Genomic DNA, 25623 nt, shown 5'->3' on the forward strand with positions numbered 1-25623 from the left:
TTATTCTACTATTCATGGATTATTTTTCTTCCCCCCCCAGCCTGTGACTCAAAAACTATTTCTGTGGGAGAATTTACAATCTGTGATTTCTGTCTTATTTCCACATGATTTCTGAAGCAGTAAAATTTTAAGAGCTGAACCTGAGATTTTTTTTTTTTTTTACGGGTCTTAGGGAATTGTGATAAGGAAGAGAAAATGTCTGTGATGTGCTTTGAACATAGCATTTCAATTGACCTATTGCTATGTAGAAAGTAGTGGAAGAAGCAACCTACCAAATGGCATCATTTTGCGTATTCCATGGTTATTTGATGCTGTGAATTGAGTTGGGACTATACCAGATAACTGCAACCTCTGCTGTTTTGGCTGCATGTTGCAAGGGGGGGTATAAGGTAGATCAGAGTCCTCTGCTGCCTATGGTAACATCCTATAAGGGCCAAGCTATAGGGTTCTGCAGGAAGGTAAACATCGGGTCTCTCTCTGTAAACGTGGCAGAAAAGGAAATGTGGAGATGCAGCCAAAACCTGTGACTTATTTTCTCTACTACTCTAGATTAAAGAAGCCTGAACAATGCTGTAATTTAACATATACCACACGTGTTTGGCCTGGCCTGAGGCTGGAAAGGGTAGAAAACTCTAGCAAGATACCATTTTCTATGTCAAGTGAGTAGCATCATTACAAACTTCTGCATGTGTTCCTTTGGGTTGGAGCAAGGCTGCTGTCTGTGGACATGGCCTTTGAATCCAAAGAAGTGCTATTCTTTGAGAGTGCTAATTGCTGCATGGTATCCTATGCTTGCTCTTCCTTTATGAAAAGACTGAGGTGTCAGTATTGTGTTTCACAGCTGTACATACAGATGCTATTGTCCATCCTTAGTTATATTTTTTTTCTGTGCTTGGTATTCTTCTTTCTTTGCTTTCACTCTGACACTTGCTCCAAGCCTGAGGAAAAGCTCTACCGTTCTGTCAAATGCATAATTGACTGAGATCAAAGTTAAAACTTAGGAGCACAATGTCTCTTTCTTCTCGGATGGCATAACCTCTCTTATTCGCTTGTTCTCCATTTGCTGGTTCGCTATTCATTATACTGCTCGTCACTTCTTTTTGCTACTCATCTTTTATTTCACTTCTCACAAAATGCTGAGGGTGGGGGGAAAGGGTGGGAAACAAATATGGAGGATGAGTTAAATAGAGGAAGTAGTTAACAGGCAGCTCTTCTAAATTCTCTTATAGTTAGAAGACAAAGTGTAAAAAGTACCTTGAACCTCGGGGTGAAAATGGGGCAGAAGAAATGGAGTTTTTGCAAGCTTAAATTTGTTATGGCTGTGACAATGTGCTTTTGGATCATGGCCTAGCAAAGCGTTAACCCTAGGTTTAACCAAAAGTAGAGCGCGTTTTCAGTCTGTCCATTCATCTGCCATCACAAGTTGCTGAATTAGAGTAGTAACTGTGGATGTGTAACGGAACTGACATTGTATGGTTGCGTTTCGCTTTAAAATTAAACAAGCTTACATACTGATGAAATCTACTGAGCCCATGGTTTTTCTTTTCTTTATCCTTTAGTGTGAATTAATAGGTTATGGAAGATCAGGAATATTTTCTTTGTGTACTACTTGAAAATCAGGCACAATATAAAACTTCGGTATGCCCTTTTTTATGGGACAGTTTTTACAGGTAGTAAAAAAGAAAATCATAACTGAACAAAATGGTTGAAAAAAACCAAAAATGTAGATTTCATCTTCCCTAAATATGCAGAGCTAGCTTTTCTCCCGAGGTCTTAAAGGGCCTCTAACATAAAAATTTATTAGTGCTGCTCATAATATGTTAAAGAGTAAAAACCAAACACTGCATTTGAGTACCTAAGCTGATGTTCATCTGTCAGGTTTTATTGTTATTTTGAAACTGTCCAGCTGAGTAACCCAGTTCCATGTGCTCTTTAATTGAGGACAGCATTAATGAATGAATGCTTACAGCCTTTTTCTGTTTTTTGGGCAGGTTTGTTGTGCTTCTTTAATTACCCTAGGGTGTCAGCCCTGCAGACACCTTCGTTTGTGTTCTCTCTTTGTGCCACTTAGAATGTCATCTCTTCCACAGGTTTAATGTAGCTTTAAAGGAAGGTGAAATAATAATCTATGTAGGTAATTGTGATATTCAGCTTCTTCTCTGTCTTTTGCACATGGATTTTATTTCTGTGTGGGACAGATGAACTTTTTCTAAGCTGATCCAGGGAAAGCATGCAGTAATGCTTTGTGAGTTGAAGTTAGCATCTGAAAAAAACTTGTATGTGGGCTTTAGGGAACGAAGCTGTTAATCTTGAAGGTCTGTAGTTCAGAAATTGTATTAAAAGAAAAAAAAGCATTTCATCCTATATGTTTGAGGCTTTTCTCTTTTTTGTGTGGTGTGGTTTTGTGTTTTTTTTTTTTTGTCTTCAGAGTGCCTATTGTTACTTGTGCTATTGTTTTTGCCTGGACTTGCAAGCTGCTACAGTTTTGAATGTAGCTGCCCATCTGCTTCTTGGTTATTTACAGGCAGACCTATGGAGTTCCTTCTAATCTCTCAAGTCTTCAAAAACATTAATGAATTAAACATCACAATACTCTTGTAAAAAGGGAATTAATATAGAACATCTCCATTTTACAGATGGAGGGACTGAATGAAGACTAAAGGGGATAAATGACTTGCTGAAAGCCATATGTATATTTCATAGCAGAACAAGGAATAGAAACCAGATTTTTTTTTTTTTGCCTGAGTTTTAGTCCTGTGTTTAACAGACCCGCTATGGTCTCTTGCTTGATACATGATGAGGGAATGAAGAAAGTACTTGTTCTTTGAAACTTGCAATAGATGTTGTGAACAGACATTTAAAGACCTTGCACCATGTACTGAGAGTATTAAATGTTTCAGATCTAACAAACTTGGGTAAACGTGTTTATATTAATTCTCATTGAGCCTGAATTCATTTTGATTGTTAGTGGTTTTGACCAGTGGTTCTCACTGGGTTCCTTAGAAAGAAAGCACCTGTTAATTGCAGAGCAGCTTCTCTCTAACATCTTCAGAGCATCTTACTTTCAGACTCTAGCCAATGCGAGTCTGTCAACTTCACCCTCTTCCCTCTCTCTTTAAGAGACTTTAAAAATAGTTTTAAACAGTGTCTGGACATTTGTTCGTGGTGGTTTTTTTATTAGATGATACTGAAGATGTGTAGCAGAAAATGCAGGTGATATTCTTTGTTCATCAGAAATTATGCACTTTAATGCTGAGTTACACTTAGTAAACTTTATATTGTGTGTGGATTTTGTGGCTTCTGTTTTTTTTCTGAAAGAATTTCTAGAATTTTAAACTGTGTTGGGTCAAACAATGTCATTTATGGTCTTTCCAGAACCTAGATGTGATAGGGGATGCAGCCTACCAAGCTGTGATTTGATTTCACTTTGGATTGCAGCCTGAAATATTATTTGCATTTTTTATCTGTTCTGTAAATTATTTTTTTTTTACTATTTGTTTACTGCTTACCATCCTCCCCCTAATGTATTACTATTTCATTTAAGTTTTTACTTAAGAGAATTTTCTCCACAGGTAGTATTAGTTTCTGCTTGGTGGGTGGGGTTGGAAGAGTTTTCTATTTCACTGGGCCACCTTTCAAATATTTAGGTTTTAAATACAAATATTATGTGGATTTAGTCTTGCCACTTCCTGTGGAAACCTTCAAAAGAATGAATACATTGTTGGAGATTAACAACCTGAAAGCCAGGTCATTCTAAACAAGTTCAGTGAGGCTCTTCAATATAGTTCGTTTATTTAGCATGTTTCCTGTATATGCAAGTTTTACAAAATTGGCATATGATTTTTTAATTGGCAAAGTAGATTGCAGGTGGGCATGCAGCACTCTAGATTGTTTCTAAATTTCAGCAAACAGATTTAACCTCTTTAACTTGTTTCATATCTGTAAAATTTGAACACATAAAAGTTATATCTCTTGGTTTGGAAGTGATAAAATGCAGCTTCTTGAAGTATTTAACTTTCCTCAAGTGAAATCTGTTCTCTTCAGTGCTCTCGTGGTGTTTTTTTTCTTCCCTGTAGCCTTTTTATTTAATGACTTCAAATGCCTTTTTTTTTATTGATAAATAGACACTGGATCTGTTTCTTTCAGCTAAACAGTGGTATGACATTGAGCAACGCATCATTCTTTCCTCATTCTAAATTGGGAGCTTGGTGGCCAGTTTAAGAGCCTGTTGTTTTGTCTTCCTCCGAACAAGTTAAAAAGACTTCACATTTTATTTGTAGGTCTAAATATACGTATCTGCTTTTTAGCAGTGTACCTTTTTAAAACACCTTTGACAGCTCCCAGTGGAAAGTAGATGCCAGCTCTCTTGAAATTGTTTCACTTTCCGATATAAAAAATAGACATTTAGTTAAATTCATACTGAGATTCTCTGGATTGTTAAAGATAGAGAGGGGATGTTAAACCTTATTTTTAAACCTGAAGGTTTTTTTTTTCTGGTATGTTCTGATAGAGCCTTCTCTGGTGAGAGTTTTCTTCTAGATGGAGCACATCAAAGCTCTCACAGAAGAGAGGTAATCGAAAACTTCAGGAGTTTCCAGAACAAAAGCTAGGTGTTTGAAATTATTGGCATTTGTTCTGACTCGCCTCCCTCCACTCTGAATGAACAGAATGCTCCCTTTGGTTCCAGGAAATACTGAACAAAAGAACTATTTTGATCCATGGACAGTGCCATTACTGTGGCAGGAAGCCAGGCAGTGCTTTCATATTAAATAAATTGGCCTTTTCACAACAGCGAAGAAACGTGCTCCCTAGAGTTAATAAGTTGATGTAAACTTTTGTTCATATGTGAAACTATGAAGATAATGAAGTGTGTGCATGTGTGGGTTTGGGCTTTCTTCATTGATTATAATAAAGAACCATTTGTAATAATTTTGAAATACAACTTGGGGAAGAGAGAGGGGAAAAAATCATTACCAGGTACATGTTCCACATCTTAATTTTGGCAGTATTCTTTTTTTCTTAAGAAGCTTACACAGGGTGGTTTGAGTATGGTGCCTGAGGGACAAAAATGACTGCCTGACTTATTCTTGAGTTTTGTGGTTTATGCAACAAATAATGTTAAAATTCTTGTCCAAAGCATATAGGAAGCGTTAATAGGATGCTTATTTAAGTAATTGCTTAAAGCGCAAGCTGTCTTGGGACTCAGTTTCCTGAAAGAACTGAAATTTGTTTGTTTCCTTCCATAACTTGGGAAATGTGTATTTTATGTAATTGACAAAAATGACACTTAAATATGGAGATTTGGGGATAAGGGGTGGGAATGAATGCTGTGAAGCATTACGCGTTAGAATGGGGGGGTCAGTAAAAAGTTGTTGAAATGTTATTTCTGTTTCATAATAAAAATAATCATTCTGCTTTTTTTTTGTTTGTAGTGAAGCTCGTTATTCCTTTTCTTTTTAAAAAAATTATTCTGTTTTACTTCAGGCTCTCTATTTGGAGTTCTTTGGTGTTTTTTTTTTTTGTTTTTTTGTTTTTTTTTTTTCCTCCTAGATCATTTACAGTTTTGATTCAGGTAAATTCCCACCCGCCCTCAGGAGAATAAAGGTTGGGTTTGTGTGCATGAATGCTGAAGTATCCAGATGGAGAACACCAGGTTGCAGTCTGAAGCCCTGTGCCTGGAATTTAGGAAAAAAAATTAAAAAAAAAAAAAAATTTGTTTTGACTGGATAGTGGTGCATATCTTGAATTACATATTTCTGTGCAGAATTAGGTTTTTTTAGATTATGTGAGTATGAACTCAGAAAGACTTACAAACGGATGCCAGTTGCTACTTTGTGTAGGCTGGAAGAGGAGGTTGCGGTTCAAGCATCCTGTTGATTGTCAGTGAAACACAGAAGCTTAATCGCAGTGAACTGCAGTTCATAATGCAATAAAAATGGGATGAGGGTAAGAAGAGATTTGGATACAAAAGGAGCAGAAGCATTTTCAGCTATAGGTTAGACATGCTTGTTCTGGCTGTTGGATTTTTTTTTTTCTTCAATTGAAGACCTACTAACAGCAGTGTAATGGAAGTGTCCTGACATAAATGCAACATAATGTAATTAAATATTGTATTCCTAGTACAGATGATGCAAAAGTGTAATTTTACTTATTTTATGTCTGAATGAACGAGCAAACTGATAATCCACCTGTAAATTAATTGTAGCGTAATGGGGTTGGGAAATAGGACTCTCATATAAATTATCTCAGTGTCCTTGTTTGAGATTCTGCTTTGATTTTTTTATTTTTATTTTTATGATGATGAGGAAGAAATCTTTAAATATTTACATGGAAAAACATATATGATAATGCGTTTTCTTCATTATGTACAATACTTTGTATTTTGGTTAGTGTTCTGTGCTTCCTTCAGAGAAGTACAGAAGCATTTTGGCCAGTACTCATTGTAGCGAAACGTTGTAATTGATTTCCCATGCTTGACAACTTTAACTTCTTGTGTTTCAGAGCTGTGAAAATTATCTGAAGTAGAATGGAAGCTTCAGTAATATTACCCATTCTGAAGAAAAAATTGGCTTTTCTTTCAGGTACAGTTTCTGTTTTCCTCAATTGGTTCCTTCCTGCATAATCTGGATGGGATTTTTAGGTTGGTTACTTGTATTTGCTGGATGTATTTAACAGAAATATATTGTTGGTTAGCACTTTGTCATATTTCAAAAGGATCTCTGAAACTTTTAATCTAGTAGTCAAGCTATTGCTGTTGGCATTTAGCACTTGTTTTTGCTGTAGCCTGTAACTCAGCCCACAAAGTTGATGTCATGATGTTTCAGTCCATATATAAAGGAATGATTTAGCAGGCATCCAAGAACAATCCTTTCTGGTTTTTTTTTAATGTGGTTTTAGAAATACACAGTGAGTATTTTCAGGTTTTTCTTTAGAAAATTTTTCCTTCCTTTTCACCCGTCTTTTCTCCATCATAGAAATGGATGGAAGCATTGCAACATTTTGGTTATTGGCAAGTAGTTAATTCAGGCAAGACTGGAATTATCATATTTATTAAAGCTTCTTGAATCTTGGATTGAAGGTAACCTTCTCTCCTCCTCATGCCAGAGAAAAACAGAAGGGAGTACTTAAAATGATGAATGACATTCTCTTGCTGATTTTGCTGCTGTCATAGATAGCTGTGTTAGTTCTTGGTGTTTGATTGTCTTCTCTAGGTTAGATAGATAACTTGCAGAACACTTCTCAACTTCACAAATTGACAAGTGTTGCTGTAAATAAATATTCTTCTGGTTTAGTTTATTTTAGCTAATCTAGTTTACCCTGTTCCAGTCACTTGAGAAGTGAAACCTGTTCCTTTTGTTAATAGAATTTATTTTGCTTTGAATTTGCCCACTGGCCCCAGCAATTGCATCAAGCAATTCCTGTTTAAAACCAAACAAAAAAACCCCTCCTAAACTCAAGTCATATTGAAGCCTGGGACAGTGGGCAATTTCTTCAGTAGTAATAGCAGACGCATAGTATGTTGTTTGTTCAGCATTTGTACCACAAGGGGAAGTTCTCATTAACTAGAGTGCATTTTCAATTTGCTATTAAAGCTGCCTGATCCATTTCGAAATATAGATGCTCTTAGTGGAAAGTAATTTATTGGGTGGCAGCTTAAATACTAGGAACCTTTTTGAACCTACATATTTCTAAGTAGGTTTGACCTTTTTTGGAGTTGTGTGGTATTAATGGATGCTTTAATTTAATGAATGGTAAAGATTCATGCGGTAGTTCTTTTAAGCGTCCCTCAGTGTAAGTAAAGGAACCTGACAGAGAAATCAGATTGTCATGTCTATTTAAGGCAATTTTATTCCATATAGTTTCATAAATAAACACATATTAATGATTCAAAAAAATCAGAAAAATAATATTTGATGAAAATGTTCTCCAGTGTTTATATGTTGAAGTCTCTTGCTATTTTTGAGTTGAATTGGTACAAATAATGTTGGTCCTGCCATTTTTTTCTGGAAGCGAAACAGAGTGGTTTCTAATGGAGCAGTGTCTCCTCAGATTTGGAGTCCATGGCTGTGTAGCTTCTGTGTTGGTAGAGCATTACAAATAGCAGGGGAAAAAAAGGCAAGCTACTGACTCAGCAAAAAACCTGAACAACCACTTTGGTGCAAAGTGAATTAAAAAAAAATTCCTTTCTTATGATGCTTTTAGTTGCTTTCCTTAACTTAAACATATTTTCAGTTTATAAACGACACCAATTGTTGTGAGTTACAACACACATCAAGTTCATTTCCCCTGATTTTATTTTTCAGGTTTAATTCTAAGCCTAAAGACTCGGATAGTCTGAGTGTGGTGCTTTTTAGTAAGACAAGAAGGTGGTGGTTGCCGTGCCTAAAATCACAACATGGTTCGGTTTATCTCACTAAACATTGTATTCTGAAGATGGTGGTAAATATGTATACAGTCTTTAATTTTTAGGAAGAACTTAGAAATAATACAACCAAGATCAAAGAACAACTTACTTTACTCTTTAATTAAATAATTCTTATTGTTTAGTGTGTTAATATTGGGAAATGTTAGATTACATCCATAACAGCCATCACTTCTTAGCTGGTAACTTTAGGTAATATTCCTTTAAAGCACCATTCAGTTTTTTTAGTATTTCCTTTAAAAATAGTTTTGAGTTAAAATTATTTTTAGATGGATAAAGCTATACCAGTTATCTTTTACATAAATGACTGGCCCTCATTTTTCACCAAGGAGAAGAATTGGTGATAACTCCTACCTTGTTCTCTTCTTGTGCTATGGCAGGTTGACAGAATATTTACCTGATCTGTATATACTTCAGTGTAAAAAGCTGCACAAAAATCACAATGCAGGTAGAATACAGATGTTTGAATCTTTACTAGTAGTGTTTACAAGCTGGGGAAAAACCCGTCAGTTGTTACACAAAATGACTTGTCGTGGAACTGAATAATTTAGATAATTATTGTGGTCTTTTTGTGAAATGTCAAGAGATTATAGTTTTTGGGTTTAGTTTGTGTTTTTAGTCAGTTCAGCAAGTGCTGTTTAAATCCATGTATAAAAGCAAGAATTTCTGTGTGTCTAGTATCTTGGAATGGACTTCGAGTGCCAATTCTAAACCTTCATTAGTCAGACCCTGTTCAACACTGAAGCCTTTCAAGTCTGTGTAAACAAAACATGAACTACTATTAATAGTTAACTACTTTTGTGCAGGCTGCTGTTTGTCTCATGAATCCATAAGTCCCTTCCACTTATGAGTCAGCTGTGGTAAGACTAACTTGCTATAAATGCAAGAAGAAAAAGTTGTTTTCTGCAAAGCCTTCCTTCCCCAGCCATGTATGAATGGCTTTAATGTTCCGCTCATGAGTTCGTGGGTAGGGGAGGAGAGGGAGCATTAGATACAATGCTTACAGATATATTGTGCAGTAGAGTCCTGAGCTGTTGCAATGGCTCATGGAGTTTTGGACCCTGGAAGTTGGTTCAAGGTGACCCTTCTACTGTTCCCTGTAGAAATACCTTCATAACCTCTTGTGTTCTTACTTTTTCTCTCCCAGGCTCGCTCAGTTTGATCACTGAATTCTGTCCAGTCTGTGTTTCTAATTCTTATTAATACCTGTGACAGTGTTTTCTTGCTTTTCTGCTCCAGTAATTTTTCATAGTTCCTCCATTTTATGTGTAACCTGTTTTTGAACTTGACTGTGGTTTCAACAAATTTATTTTCTATATTCCTAAAAACTGCTACCCTCCCTTCTCTGAGGATTTCCGTATGGATAAGGAAAGACCAAACAGTGCCCAGACACTTAAGGAAAGGCTTCTTTATTAATTTTAATGTTTTATTCTTGTTGAGAGATGGTAGTTGGCAAGCTACCATTCAATCAGTATGGCTTCTGAATATTATTTTACATCCACAAACTTACCATTTTCCTCTTCGTTGGGTTTAATGTGCGCTCAATAAGCAGTGTAGCAGGTGGGGAGAAATTCTTTTTTCAAAACAACAAATGTCCAGTTTTTAAAGCACTGAGGTATTTTTCCTTCCTTTTTCTCCCACTTCCCCACTCCAATTTTCAGGCTTTCTGCCATTCAGAAACAGAGAAGGGTGGACAATCTGTAAATAGCTGTTACTTTAAACTATGGCTCCCTCTTAGTTTCTGTGAAAAGGATCTGTTTGTCCTTTCTCCTATAGCACCACCCTTTAATTCTTCTGTTTACAAATGCAGTTATTCAAATGTGTATTGGTGTTTTCCAGCAACCATTCTCCCCCAAAAAAAGAGAAAGGGAGGGGAACACAACTATTGCACTGGACCACTTAAAGCACTAGGTCCTTTAAGGAGGTGTGGAAAACACGTGTATATCAGTAGATCATTAATACTCTTTGGGGAGTTTGCACAGCTTTGGAAACAAGGAAGAAAACCTCCTGCAATTAAGATGCCAACATATGTGTTGTAAACAAGCTGGTTTTTTCATTATCTTGCCTGCATCTCTAATGAATGTGGGGAATTCCTATCAAACTTTGTCAATGTACCTGTATGCATCTGCAAGCATTACTGTGCTGTCCTCATGCACTTTGTCTTATTTCTGCACAACTGCTACTATTCTGTAAAAAGTTATTCTTAGAGCTTCAGTTCTGCCCCTATTAATTAACTTCATGAAGCTAATATATTAAAACCTATTCTAAAAAATAATATTGAATAAAATGGAAAAGGTTTTCCAGATTGTGGAAAACTTACTTTGAAACTGGATTAATGTAGAGATGGGTATTAGTTTAAAAAAAATACTCAAGGATTAAAAAATTCATACCCATTCTTTCAGGTGACTGAAGTTGTGGTTTAACAAGCTGTAAACTCAAGCACTACATACATCCTTTTGGAGTATGTTTGGATTTATTGATGTTCTTCACTTTGTGTGCAAATGCCGCTCCCCGCTTCTCATACTTCACCTCCTGTCCCCCCCACCAAAATATTTGATTGGGTTTTGAAATTAAGACACTTTTTTCTTTTCACTGCTTATACACATTAAAAGATTCAAGAGCAGAGAGAAAAAAATAGACAAGCTGGTTTGCTCAAAATGGTGAATACATGAACTAGATAAATTGCTCCAACTTAAGTGGAAAGATATGTCATTGCTACCTTTGCGCCTTTTACTTAATCCTCTGAGTTAACAGCCATTTAGGGGCAAATATTTTGGTCTCTGTCTTGAAAAGATCAGCAGTGATGCCCCTGTACTTGGTGATGTGGTGATAATAGAAGAGTCAGCTGCACACCCGATTTCCTTCACTTCACAGCATTTGCTGATTGACCCTTTCAGGGAGATGGGTCAGTATTTATTTTTCAGGTGATCTTGTATTCAGTGGATTTGGCTTCAGTTCCAATTTAAGCTATGAGTAAGAACTTAGTCCAAATCCATTTTGGTTACTGGTTCATAACTGTGTGACTCAAATGTCAATCTTTTAGAAGAAAGACCAGAAGAGAAAATTTCAGCTTTCTTTAAAGATCCATTTTTTGTTGTTGGTTATTTTTTTTTTTAAACTGTACCTTTCCAGAGACTTTCTTGAGAGTCCGTGTAGTCAAAAACAATCCAAACCACTGTTGTAGAACATCTACTTAAATGCAGCACATCAGCATCACCTAACACTTGATCTTACTGGATCTTATAATGGACATACAAATGTGGGGCCAGCTCTTTCAATATTTTTGTTGCTGATAATGTTTGCGTAACTTCTACCAGAAGGGTTTGAAAACACATATGAAGATTAAAGCAGCTGGTTGGAAATATTTATCTTGATCATGAGGTGACTGTTATGTGTTTGTAAATAGGTCAGGAAATCTTACATGTTTGATGAATGAACTACCAATTTAGAGTATGTGCCATGGGCAGCCTGTGTGGTACAAGATCCTCCTTTGTGTAGTCGATGTTTCTAGTAGGTGGGGTGTTCCAGTTGGAGCTGCTGGGTACATGCTCACCTTGGAAGCTTACCAGGTTTCTGACAGGCTGGTGGTGTAGAAGGTCTGGGAGATATTTTTGCATATCCCAATTACACTTTTAAAAAGTAATGCTTCTGGAAAACTTGATTTGTATTGTTTATGTTGAAAGTCCTGGATGAAGGACTGTGACAGCTACAGGTGTGGTCTGTGCTTTGAAGCCCTAGTGATGCCTTAAATATCAATGTGGTCAATGAATATTGACAACTGAGAGATGAAATGTCAGTTGTGATTTTTCACAGTAACTTTAAAGATTACTTTTATGATGTATTTTGAGACTGTGTATCTACAAAGTATTTGTTCTACTTTAAAGCTATCACAATACCTTTCTAATGACTTCTCCCCCCCCAAAATAGGAGGGAAGGACAGAAGAAGTGGCCTCATTCTGACAATTCCATTATGCCTTGAACAGACGAGTATGGATGAACTGAGTGTCACACTAGACTACCTTCTGAGTATCCCAAGGTGATTTCAAAGGCATTCTGTTCAGGGCTGCTGCCTTTTCCAGTGGTGGAAGGGATCTTTTTATTGGTTTTTATTTGCCTTTCAATATGAAATGAATTCTACATAAATGTTTGTTTAAAATGTGATACTGTCTTAAAATGTGATACTGTCTGACAGAATTAGAAACTTTACATCCCAATAAGCTAAGGGATATCTACTGAAGCTTACACATGTCCTTTTATTCTATATATCTGGCTTTGGGTTTTTTTGCCTTGTGTATTTCCTTACTCCTTTCTTGGGATATCTTTGGTAACTTCTTTTTGACGACAATGCACTTAAATTGCTGTGTAAATTAATGAGCCATTCTAATGAAACTCCTAAGCTTACAAAGGTAGCATTGCTGAAAGTAAAAAAGCTTCACCCTCTTTTTTTTTCTATGCTATGTGCCTAATCTTTGTGGCTTGTAGTGCTTAAGTTTGCATTGAGTCTAAAAATATATGAAGTCTTACTGAAGTTAGTGAGCAACTCAAATGTTTAAAGTTGAGATACTGCTTAAATGTGCTGAATGACAACTCGAGTATCCTGCCATCCAGATCTTGTTATAAAATCACTGTTGATTAAGTTCTGCGCAAGCTTATAGTGACTTATAGCTTAGTTAACTGTGTTTTCTTTCTTAAGATCCAGAGATCTATCTTTATCATAGCTTTGTTTTGTTATCTTGTGCCACCGATTTAAAAAGGAAAGAAGCCCCTCAGATAAATGCTCCCCTTTATATCCCTTTAAGTTCCTCTTCTGGAAACAGAGGAACAATGGCATAACTAAAGATGGTTTAATGTACTTTGATTACTGCAAATAAGAAAAGTATAAATGTTTTTAAAACACAATTAAGTGATCCAATTTTTTTTGTTGTTCAGACTGTTTAAAAGAATTCTACTGGGGGAGAGAGAGAAGCAAAGAATTAATTCAGGTTGCTTATAAGTAAAACATCAGTAGATATATGAGTATATTGCACAACATTTTAGTCATGGAACTTTTAGCCTTTTTCAGACAGCTTGTTGTCTTTTGTAAAATGATGAAAATCCCAAATGGTCATCCGTGCAAGTAATCTCATTAACTTAAGGGCTTGGTGGTGTTTGCAGGACAGATGGAGGCATTGCTGTTCTAGCAAGCATTAATTATTCCACGGTCTTATCCTGATGTATGTTTTTACATATATTTGTAAAAATAACTGTCTGAAGATTCAACCAAAGTACTCTTTGTACTTTGAACAAACTGGGAAATCTGTCTGAAAGCAAAGTTTAGTGTTTCCTCATCTAATGTTCTCTGTCAGTTGTGGAAAAAATGACCTCTCTTTTATGGTGGCAGTGTGGAAAAAACATTGTCATTTTTATTTGCATGTTGTTTTTTAGTGGGAAATACAAACTTTTTGGCCTAAGCAATTGCCTTTTTTGTTCTGGAAAGACTTGCTGAACAGTGTTTGAAAAAAAGGAGGGGTTTAGGGAGGGATGTTGTCCCAAACCCAGAAAGCTGTCCAAGAAACATTAATGTTACTTTTTTTCCCAGGTTCTATGTGCAAGGTAACCTAATATGTTTTAACTTTTAATTCAGTTGCACATGCCATATGTTATTACTGTAACTGTTTTGAAATATGTATTCTAGTGTTGATGGATTGCTGTGTCCAAAATTGGAGAGGCATAACTGCTTATAGTGTCTATGGTAAAATTTCTTTGGGGGGGTGTGTGGGGAGTGTGTGTGTAAAGCTTTCCTCAAATTTCAGACAACTTATTCATAGTGTTTAATCAGTCTACTGTTATGCCTGCCTTTGATGCTATTTGATGATTTTCTTGGATTCTGAAGGTGTCTTCAGAATCCAAGAAAAAGAAATGTGGTGATGTTATGTTACTGTCTGTGCTTACTAAAGTTTGCTTCCTTTGTTGTATTCTCTGTATTGCCAAGTGGGTTTGTTGGTTTTTTTTTAAACTTTCATACAAACATTTATGTTTGAATGTTGGCTGAACTTTTCAGAAGTGGTAGCTCACTTTTTAATTTGGTTGGTTGGTTGGTTGGGTGTTCTGTGGGTTTGGTGTTGTTTTCCAGCTTAAACATGAAATAATTAACAGCTAAGTTTCTCTGTGTGAAACGGAATGCATGCTGTTATGTGCAAGTTGCTTTGTTTTCTGTAAGCTAAGGAGATCACAGAAATTACTTTGTTTTGTAATTGTGGATTTGGGTGCTAAAGATTACATAATGATTTTCTACATCATGTAAATGTCACAGGTTTTAGTTACTTAAAACTTTGTTGAACACAAAAGTTTCAACATGATATCTAATGTGGTAACTAATGCTAAGATCATGGGCTCACTTCCATGTCCTTTTCTGGCTGCTGCTGTGCTGCTTGGGAGAAGCTAATGCTTCCTAGCTCTTGGTGGCATCCAGAGGTTGCTGCCACCATTGAACTCTGGCCAGCTGTTGTTGTGAGCAGCTTGTTGCCAGCTTCTGTTAGAAGTGAGGTGGAGGGGTCTTTGGGGAAGGCATGGAGAGTGAGGAAAGTTTTCACTATTTTCTCCCATTTGGTACTTGAGCAGAAGTACCTCTGAATCTTTGGCTTTGCAGCTGTTTGCAGCAGGTTTTTTTGTAGTATACAGACTCAAACCTTATTAGAAGAAAAAGAGATGGTGTTAGTCTAAAACTGACTACTTTTCTAGTCTTTCTTGTAGATTCATATGCAAATCCTCTGTCCCTGTAGAGGCTTTTTTATGCACTGCTCTTTCTAGTCCACTTGTTCAGGAAAGAAAATTAACCATGTTTAGATGATTTCCTGCTTGGACGTGCATCCAAGTGATATGTAACTGTATCTTCTAATCTCTGGCCAGTTCACAAGTAACCTTATGAAAACTGACATCCCTTTGTCCTCCTTACAAACCTGTCAGTTGGCCTCTTTCTGAGGATTTTGTGAAGTTTATGGTTATGGAACCTTTTCAGAGTTGCTGAAGTTTAAATAAATGCTTGTATTATGAAATACACTTCAGTGCTACTGAGAAATTGTAATTTGGAATATCTATTAATATGCTAAAGCATTAAAATTGAAAGTTACTTCTAAATAAGTAAACTTAAGGTTTTTAAAACAACGTTTTTAGAAGAAACTATGTAGTTGTATTTTTCAGTAGAGTTGAAATCCAAAGTCATTGTGATATGACACTTGTTTGTCAATTTTATTTTTTTCTAAATGTTTCTCTTTTAGTGAGAAGTGTAAAGCTAGAGGATTTACTGTGATAGTGGATGGCAGAAAATCTCAATGGAACGTGGTAAAGACGGTTGTGTTAATGCTACAGGTAAATACATTTTTATACATTCATAGTTAACTGATCAGTTTTATAGATGTGAGCCCAATAGCTGTGTTACTGAGGCGTTAATTTCTTTATTGAGAAATAGACAACTTATGGCCTTTTAAAATCATAGTGTGATTCTGTGTCAGTTCTGTGCAGGAAGAAACAATCTGGAAAGTAGATGATACACCTCGCTCAAGTGAGGGACAAATTCATTATATGCTGAGAACACGCAATTGTAGACCTTTTTCAAAGACAGAGTTTTAGTTAAAAAAAAAAAAAAAGCAGAAATATGCTCCTGGTGTCATCAACTGTGAGTAGTAGAAATGTCTGCAGGGGAACTGTTCACACTGGTAGTGCAGCTGAACGGATTCTGATGCCATATGCTGTGTTACTTGGCTTCCATTGGAATCAGCTATAGTTGATTTTGTTGTATATTATAATCCTCATCACAACTATTTTCTGGGTGCTATACAAAGTAGGAGAACAGAAAAAGTGCCAATTCCCAATTAAGAAATTAATAACAATTTATTATTTTAGCTTTTCAGAACTGTGGGGTTACAATAAAGTCTATTTCTGCTAAACAGTGTAGGTTGTTTTCTGGTTTCAGTGGTCAAAGAAAATGCAAGATACACCTATTTTTGACCAAGATGTCATTCCTGTTAATAGTTATATTTATTGGATACCTTATATTCTCATCGTGATCTTGACTGAGCTTTCACTTCAGCTAATGTGCAGTTGGGGCATTCATTGGGAACTTCAGCTATTTGCCCCTGCTCAGATTTCAGTGGCTTTCTGTCAGCACGCTTCCTGCCAGTGTGAAGCCTGCAGAAACAGAAGTTGCACATCTGTATCTTTAATTTGAGAAGGAAACAATAAAGATGATTTTCATACGTAAACTAATCACTTGTGCAGACCCCTGGAGATTTCTTTCTGCTTGGACACATGTAGTTCTCAGAGGTGCTGGCTGGTCATCAGAGACACTTCTGTATTAAAAATATTGTCTACTTTTTAAATAGCTTTTGTATATTCATTAAAATGGTGCAAGAATGAAATATCTCTTTTTTCAGTGCTATGTTTTTTGAGTTGAATGTATGTAATTTCTTCAGAATTATATTTTTATAAATAAAATGAGGCATTTGAAGAGAAATCCCATGCACCGTGTCACCTTTATGTTAATACTGTGGTTATCTAACTGTTGCTTATTGCTATAGCTGATGACTTGGGAGTAATGAAGAGTCTCTGTTCCTTGATCTACATTGTGTGACAACATGAAATCAAATTGGTAGATGAAATTACAGTTTTAGGCTGAGGAATGCTTTCATGATAATACTTTTATGAATTAATATGCTGAAATGTTAATATTAAGCTCTTTCATTCTAGTCTAAGCAATATGTACTGGAGAAGCATAGGATATAATCTTGACATGATTTAATAACAAAGTACACAGTTATTTTTAACTTTATGATTATTGTTTAATTCTACATAGCAAATGACACAGGTAAAAAAGCTTTGTTGTCCTTATCGTTCTTTTAATGAAATGCCATAAATGAAATTAAGTCTAGCCAATAATTCATGTTTTTCTGTACTGATGGAGCATGGACTAATGGTTTAGGCCTCAGAACTGGGACTAAAGAGGTTAGATTTTCTTTTCAGTTCTGACATGATTTAGCTATGAAATTTAATGCAATCTACTACAAAGCAAGATGGAGCCAATATGTGATGTAGATGCAGCAGATTTAGTTCCATTTCTGTCTGTAAATGTTAAGTTCTTGAATAGATGATGACATGTAAGTGGAATTCAGTTCTGTGATAAATAAGGGTTTAACCTTGAATGTTTTACTTATTCATTTGTTTTATAGAATGTCGTTCCAGCTGAGGTGTCACTTGTTTGTGTAGTAAAGCCAGATGAATTTTGGGATAAGAAGGTTACGCATTTCTGTTTTTGGAAAGAAAAAGATAGACTTGGCTTTGAGGTATGTAGAACTTTTGTCTACTTCAGTCAAAAATACCATTTCTGCAGTACTAGAGTAATTGGATGAAAATTAATGTTTCTTTATAAATAGTTGTATTCCACATGCTTTGTGGATATCCTTAACAAACCACCATGGCCTTTTTTCCCTCTTTAATAAGAATGTTAAATGAAGCAGGTCTCAAATTAGAAATGTGTGGCATTTAATTCTGCTCAGTGAGAGGGATAAAGCTGTTTGATACATATTGTGGATGTTTTGATTATAGGGTCTAGTGTGAATTTTTTTTCCTGACTTTTCTGTAATAGACTGTAGAGGTACATGTTGTATGGTGTCACTAAATCAGTAATAACTATTTTGAAGAACATCTTGTTGCTGTTGCATGCATGTTCTCTCATTTTTCGAGTTGTTTGACATTAGTAACAAAGGTTATAGGTCCCTTCAGTTTGACAGATATAAGGTGATAGCGTTCTTGCCTTGTGAGGCAGAGTGTGTACCAGAGATTACACGCTAACGTTAGCAGTGCTGCTATTTATCTTTTTGAGAGGTTAATGGAAACATCAATTTTATTTTTTCCTTTTTCTTTTTTTTAGAAAATTATCTGTATCGTCAATCTTTCCAATCATTTTTGAAGCTAATCTTGTTTTAACTACAACAGGCTTGCTGTGCTCACCAAATACTATAATGTCCACTTGTTTTGTACAACAAAGCTCTTAGAGAGCCTCTTTTTCATGAAAGAGATTGAATACAAAAGTGTTTTTCAGCCTTGTCTAATGCTGTGTAATTCTTTCTGATGGTAAGATTATAACATTCTTTAATACTCCTGTAGAAAACTTAGTTCAAGGAAAACGGGAACTGGAAGGTGGCAGCTAAAAGGTTATGTAACTGCTAAATAATATAAGCCTAAAGACTCTCTCATCCAGATATAATGCTGTTAATTCATATGAATTTTGTACTGTTAAGTCTTGTATCAGACTTTACCTAGAATAGGTGGCTTCCCTTTTTTGGAAGCAATTCCTGCATGTGAAAGTGCTCTGAAGGAGTGTGTGGGTAAAATTCCTATTTTCAATCAGATGACCAAACCCTTTTTTTTTTTTTTTTTTAAATCGGCTTTAAGATTCCTTTTATTACATTACTTTTTTTCTTTTTTTTTTTTTTTTTGTACTCTGTTTTAGAGTCTTATAAGTAAGGAAATCCTGCATGTTTGCCTTCAGGTTGTTTGTGTTACAGATGAAGATCGTACTTTCTTTTTGAGAAGTTCTTTTAGGATATATTTGAAAAGTAGCCCAGGTTCAACAGAGCAATGCAAAGAATCTCTGAACAGCCACTTGCGTGCTTGAAAGTCTGCAGCTACCAAGATATTCACTAATAAAGATAGTGAAGTGTCTGAAATTTTGCTGCTGGAAGTGGTTCCAACTATGATAATCCTGTGACTTGTGTTATATTTAAACTCTCTTGGGTTTCACAGATGTCTGTCTGTCCGTCCCTTCACCTGAATCCCTTGAGGGGACTAGCAAAGGAGATGTGGTCAAAATATATTTCCACCTTGAAGTTCAGCATGTAGCAGCTTGGTCATAGCTTCTTTAATTAAAAACGTGATTATCAAAAGAAAGACATGTGTGTTGTGGTGTCCACCTTTTATAAACTGGCCTATTGCTTAGAGGACGTGCAAGATGAGAATTAAAAAAGAGACTGAACCAACCATCTGTACTCAGCAATGTGATTCAAGTCACTTTTCTAAACACAGGCTCTTAAGTTTGCAATGTTCAGTTTCACACAGATGCTTTCAGGATGTAAGGTAAACACCAAAGTCCAGAGAGTGGCAGTAATAAAGGAGAAACCTGCTCTTTAGCAGTCCCCATTGTCTGATTTCAGCTGTCTTCTCCCATCTGCACATCTGTAAATATGGTCCTTGGACAAGTTCAGGAAGCCTTTGAATTTCTGGTATAAAAGAATTTTATACAGTGGTTGTTACTGTATATACCATGGTATTTTCAGTTTTGAAATTAATCTTCTAGAATAGATTCTTCTTGGATTTTTCTTCAATATGACCCAGCTAGAATCTATTTCTAGACAAACAAGCAGAAAGCCTACAGGAAATATGTTAATGAAGCAAGGATAATTTTACATGGATACAGTAATAAAAGGATTTTTTTGTTTGTCTGTAAGGACTGGCTAGCAGTCATTAAATGATAATTCTGTAATGAAGTTTAGTAAGTTTAGTAATTTTATGATCGGAAGTTTGTGTGAATAGAGGGTAATAACAGGTAGTTGCTGAATTCTCATTTTGGTGGATAGGTCTTTGCTCTTCAGTTTCCCTTCTGCATAGTATAGAAGCACTGAAAACAGGGTGAGACTGCTTGCACAAGGTGCTACCATCAGCTTTGGGCCAGTTGTCATCTAACTGAGGTCGGGTAATGAGCAGCTGTTGATATATTGTTGCTATAGATGTTTCTAAAGAGAATGTGTGATACTGCCCTAGCTCATGGCTTTTGCCTTGTTTCTTGCACTTAAGAGTTTTTTGTATTTATTCCTTTTTTTCTGTGCAATAACTCATACTCTTAAATGGCATTTTTCATTTAAGGACAGGGAAAGCTGAGAGAAGAGCAGGAAAAATCTTGTGCTTTCCCAGATAATGAAGAATGACCCTTGGTATTAGGCAAGCCTGTGTTCTTCACCATTCATTAACTCTTGGTTACCTGTTACTTGGTTGTGATTAGGAAAACTGGCTCTGTAAAAATGACCCACCTTCTCTGTGCTCCAAATAATATTTGTGTTGGAGATAGTAGCATGTCTTTGCTCTATTCCTGATACAAGTGCAGAGCACTGATAAGGCTATGGAAGCCTCTAACTCATGCACAAATGTACAGCTGCATAATTGTATATTACTGGCAGTTAATACAAAATGACACCCAACTTGTGTTTTGGATCACAGGTTAGATTTGCATAACTACTAGGAAATTCCAAGATCGCTTGTGCCCCAGTGAAATAAATATGATCTAAAGATTTAAATCAAAGTGTGAAATCTTATTCACTTGAGTGTAATCCAATTTTATTTGAAGTAAATGCTGTGTAAATGTGATTTCTAATTTCTAATGGGGTATCACATCTATCTCCTATTTCCTGCTACCTGATCTGTTTTTAATACCTTGCTTAATATTGCCATATGAAGCCATTAATCACAATGCCTCCCTTTCTGTTCAAAGGCAGAGATTCTTTGCTTCAGAGTGAGATGTGGTCATGATGAGTTGCAAAGCACTGAAAATAAATGTGGGAACTGAAATGAAAAGGCTTCTGGGTGGATAAGTATAAAGAGGTGGGCTGATTCAGCTGGGTAAAAAAAGTGCATATCCTTATTCCTGGTTAGTGTTGGTTTTGGACCTGCCTCAGGTAGATTCCCATTAATCCTCCAGCAGAGCTTTCCTCTGTCCCTTTATTCCTTCCTAAAATACTTACTAGCAACCAGTTCATGTGTTCATTGAAGCAGATGTAAAAGTTCACTTAGGATGGCAAGGTAAGAAATCAAGGGCTAGGTGATTTTAAAAAAACAAAATCAAAAAAGAGGAAGGGGGGAAAAAAAGGTGGTAAACTACTGGGAACTTGTTGAAAAATCGGACCTCAGAGTATATAGGAAAAGGACCCTGACAGTCCTGAAGTCCAAAGTCTGAGTAGTTCTAAATGCTTCATGCTTGGCTGTAGCAGCTAACAACTCTAAGTCTCTAGTAATGGTGTCAGAAATTTCTTACGATCTTTTACCAGCAGAATGTACTCTGGAAAATCTTAAGTCTCTAACGTCAAGTCATCAATATACAGAGGAGTACAGAAACGTAAAAATCGCATTTTTCTGTGAAACTGTCTTGCATATCAGCCTGTTTGTGGCCCATATACTTGCATATCAGAATTGCTCTGAAAGCAATATTAACTAGCTGACTTCTCTTTTTCCATATTATCTAGATGAAAAATAGCTAGTAAGATGTTGCCATTTGTTGAAAAGTTTAGGAATTGTTTAAAAAAAAACAACTGGAAAGGCTAAATCCAATGTGATTAGACATGGTTTTTCATTTCAGTCCCCAATTCAAGTAAAGTAACTCTTCTCTGTCTACCCAAGTCAGTGCTACATACCTAAGTAGATACTTACCTTCTCTAGACTAACAATCTTTATTCTAAAAGTGATTAAACGCTTGTTACGTGGCTATAGTAATCCTTAGTGTTTCAAAATACAAAAATCTCCACCCCAAACACTTTTATATATGCGCTTTTTTGTGCCATCAAAAATACACTGTGGTCCATAACTTTATACTGTGTTACTACAAGAGGTTTTTATACTGTTCTTGTATTTTGAAATTAACTATTGTTACTACATGTATCTTGATATCTTTATATCTTTCGTCTCAGTATTCTACTTGGAAATGAATTGTGGCACAACCATCCCCAATTTTTCTTTTAAGAATAATGCCAGTTGCTCCACAGACTGAAGAATGGGTAACACTTTGTAGGACTTCTTTAATTTTTGTATTGGATCTTCCAGTCCACTGTTTTAATACTGAGGCACCAAAACTTGTAGCTTTCATGGACTCCAAAAATGCATATAGGAGTTCCAGTTTTTTGTCAGAATGATGATTATTTAAATGCATCTCTCTTTTCATCTGCATGGATCTTTGTTGCTGCTGTTTTAGCAATGGAGGTGATAGGTCCTTTCTTTTAAAAACCCAGGACAAATCAGGGAATTGTCCCTGTGGAGCTGGAGTATATAAGCCTGCATTTGCATCACGTTCTAAATTCAGGCCTAAAGAAGGGTGTGTTGGAAAATACCAGGTTGTGTGTGCCTATTAGTCTCTTCTCTGGGATGGAAAAAAGATAGCATGCTAATTATTATCATGAGCCCTGGAGGGGGGGGAGGGTGAATAAGTGAGCAAAACAGTGAGTGCTTGAAAGTAAAGGCAAAAGGTACTGGTAGTTACTGGGAGTGGAGTTGACAGTCGAGTGTATATCTGGATTCTGCTAGCTGCTCTTGGGTTTCTAGTATGCCAAATTTCTGTGATTCAGTGTAGTTTGAAAATGAACGTAGGCGTTCTTCAACTTAGATTTCTGCACAGGCTGAAGTGCAAAGTTATTCTCGCAGAATCTCTGCCTTGTTCTTTGAATCTTTCCCCATATTTTTCCAAAGCTGTTTGGATATTTAAGCTGCTGACATAACAGATCATCAAGAATCAATCCACTGAGAAAGCAGCTTTAATATTGAGCCCAAAGGACTTTATCAAAATTCAGCATTTAATGCCTGTCAACCAGGCTGTGAGTGGGGAAGAGCTATCTGGGCTTCCCAGTGTTTCCTGGCAGAATTTTTGAGAAATGAACAAAACCCCCTCTACTTACACCCATTTGAATGAAATTTATCCAAAATTACAGTGACCAGATAAGTATGATCAGCTTGTAGCATGTTTTACGAATGATCTTTTAAAAAAAAAAAAAGGTAATATTTTAGGAATGACACTCTTAATGTTTTCATTTACTCAATGGAACATATTAACTATTTTAATGCTAGTTAAAATAAATATTTTAATGTTAGTGAAAATAAATGTGAAACACTGGCACATATTGGTAATGCACTTTCAGCCCATATAAGCTTCTCAGTAGTTGGGCACACCTGTTAAGAATTCTTTACAAAGAATTGTGAACTTGGTCAGACTTTTGGTTGTTGGATATTAGGTTGCTTGAAGTATTAAAAAAAACCCCAAAAAAACAAAAAAACAAACCCAAACAAATCCCAAGCCAAAAACAGACTAACAAATTATAAGCAGTATAGAGATGCGTATGTAATGATTTATTTTCTCCGTTTTCATAGATGATTTGTAGGGCTTGGCTTTTTTCTGTTCTGTGGAATTCAGTATATTTTTAGGTTTACAGTGTTGTGTAAATGTCAGTTAATAATAAATATTTTTATAAGAGATGACACTAGTTATTCTTTTAAATTAAATCTGGTTTTTAAGACCTTTTTACTCCTGGATTAAAAATAGGATTTTTAAGTCCCATTACAGTGCTTCTGTACCTATTGCTCAGTATAAAGTTTTTGCTCTGGTAATAGATGTAGAATATTACCATCCAATTTGTTTAGATCACTTTCTTAATTTATCACAGAACTGGAATATATTACTCATTGATATCAAGATATGAAGATTAACACAGATATTTACTTCTCTTAGAAGATCATATACTTAGATTTCACTTGTTTAAATTGTGTATTCTCAAGGGACATGTGTGTTGTTTTCTTTTGGAAAGTAGCTGCTCCTTTTTAGGTTCAGTAGTGTGGTTGCTGTGAAGTTATACACTTAAGAAATAAAATGCCTTATTAATGAGATTTTACACCATCCTGTCCTTTAGTAGCTCCTGGGTTTGACTGCGTGACATTTGTATTAAAGATTTTTTTTTTTTCTTCCCTCAAAGTTCAGATGGACGTTTCTAACATTTGGGGGGCACTTTTGTGTGTCCTATTGAATATCCAGAATTCCCCTCTGATCTTGACATATGCCTCCATCTCATTACAGATGATCAATGAAAATAATTGCAAAACCCAGCAAATGATGTAGAGAGAGAGGTCAGCTTTGTACAAACAGTATTCGCATCTCTCATTATGGAAGATCAGTGCCAGTGGCACTGTTGCATGGGTCAAAATCAAGTTACTAGAAAAAAATAACTGTGATCTCACTCCTGAGAAATAAGGGAGTTTTGTAGTTGAAGCAGAAGACTTTGCAGTGCATGTTTTTTTGTTTTGTTTTGTTTGGCAGTTGTTAAAAAGGTTAGTTTGATTTTATTAAAAAATACAGCACTTTTACTTCTCCCAAAGCACTGTCCTGAGTTATTTCTGCAAAGGCTTTCGCAATATTTTTGCAGGCCAGTATTGTCTAAGGCAAGTTTGCTGATGAGAGTAGAGGAATGATGAGAGCTGCTAACAATCTTCTAGATTTTAAAAAGAACTGAGTACAGATGATGATGATAGGGACTCTGGTTGGTAGCAAACAGGACATATTTGAAATTTACTACCTCTGTCACTGTTGTCGGAAGTGGGTGGATCAAGTGGGAAAGGAAGCAAAGATTTAAGGATTCAGTAATTCATACTTTTTTCTGCCTTACCATCTGTCCAGATCTATTCATTCCTCCCTTAAGGAATTTAAGCTGTTTGCTTTAACATCCAACTGTAGTCTGCTGTCCAAAGGCTTTTACTTTGGATCAAGAAAACTTTTGTTTCCCTGCAGTCAGCACAGTAAGTTGACTTTGAAAAAAGAAAAAGAAAAAAAAAAAAAAAATCAGTCCAGTTGCAAGCAAACAGTGGGATATTTCAATTTTTATAACTGTAAATGGTCTTAACTTGTACCTGTGTCTCATCTAGAAGTATTGAGCTGGTCAGGCAAGAGAAGGCCATCATCATTCTTTTCACAGAGGAAGGAGAAACTAAAGATGTTCTCTGTGGCTAGTGGTCTAGTGCAGTTTGGTAATGATTATTCTAGAGGGAAGCATGACAAATAATTCTAAGTATGTTGTTAACAAGGTATTACGCTATTGAGCATATTGAAGAGCCCATGCGACTAAAAGATTTGTGAAACCCAACAAACTGTATGTTGAAGTGTGAAATTCAAGTGCAAAGGTGGAATGCTAATTCATAAAGGAACGTTTTTGGTTTGGTTTTTTTTTTTTTTCAGGATGTGGTAATTTGACATTTATTTTCACAAAAAGTCAGAGGTAATAACTATGGATTTTGAAAAGTTTTAGGAATCTGTGACAGCAAAAGTTTGCATGCTAAATAGGTGCCAAACTTCAAGTAGAATTCATATCTTTGAGAGAAGTGTCTTATTTTCTCCCTGTGCAGCATCATACCTGTTTTTCACCTTTTTTTTT

The 25623-nt window shown here is 35.9% G+C and overlaps 1 protein-coding gene across 1 annotated transcript in view; it reads left to right on the plus strand.

The window, feature by feature from the left end:
- Positions 1–25623, plus strand: part of SESTD1 (SEC14 and spectrin domain containing 1) — a 59187-nt gene that overhangs the window by 2699 nt on the left and 30865 nt on the right. The window contains exons 3-6 of the mRNA XM_009646026.2: positions 6502–6581; positions 12350–12458; positions 15679–15769; positions 17626–17739. Coding sequence (XP_009644321.1) covers positions 6527–6581; positions 12350–12458; positions 15679–15769; positions 17626–17739 — 369 coding nt within the window. The 5' untranslated portion in view covers positions 6502–6526. The remainder of the gene's footprint in view (positions 1–6501; positions 6582–12349; positions 12459–15678; positions 15770–17625; positions 17740–25623) is intronic.

Source organism: Egretta garzetta, unplaced genomic scaffold (genome assembly GCF_000687185.1).
Source record: "Egretta garzetta isolate BGI_Z169 unplaced genomic scaffold, ASM68718v1 scaffold539, whole genome shotgun sequence".
Taxonomy (NCBI): domain Eukaryota; kingdom Metazoa; phylum Chordata; class Aves; order Pelecaniformes; family Ardeidae; genus Egretta; species Egretta garzetta.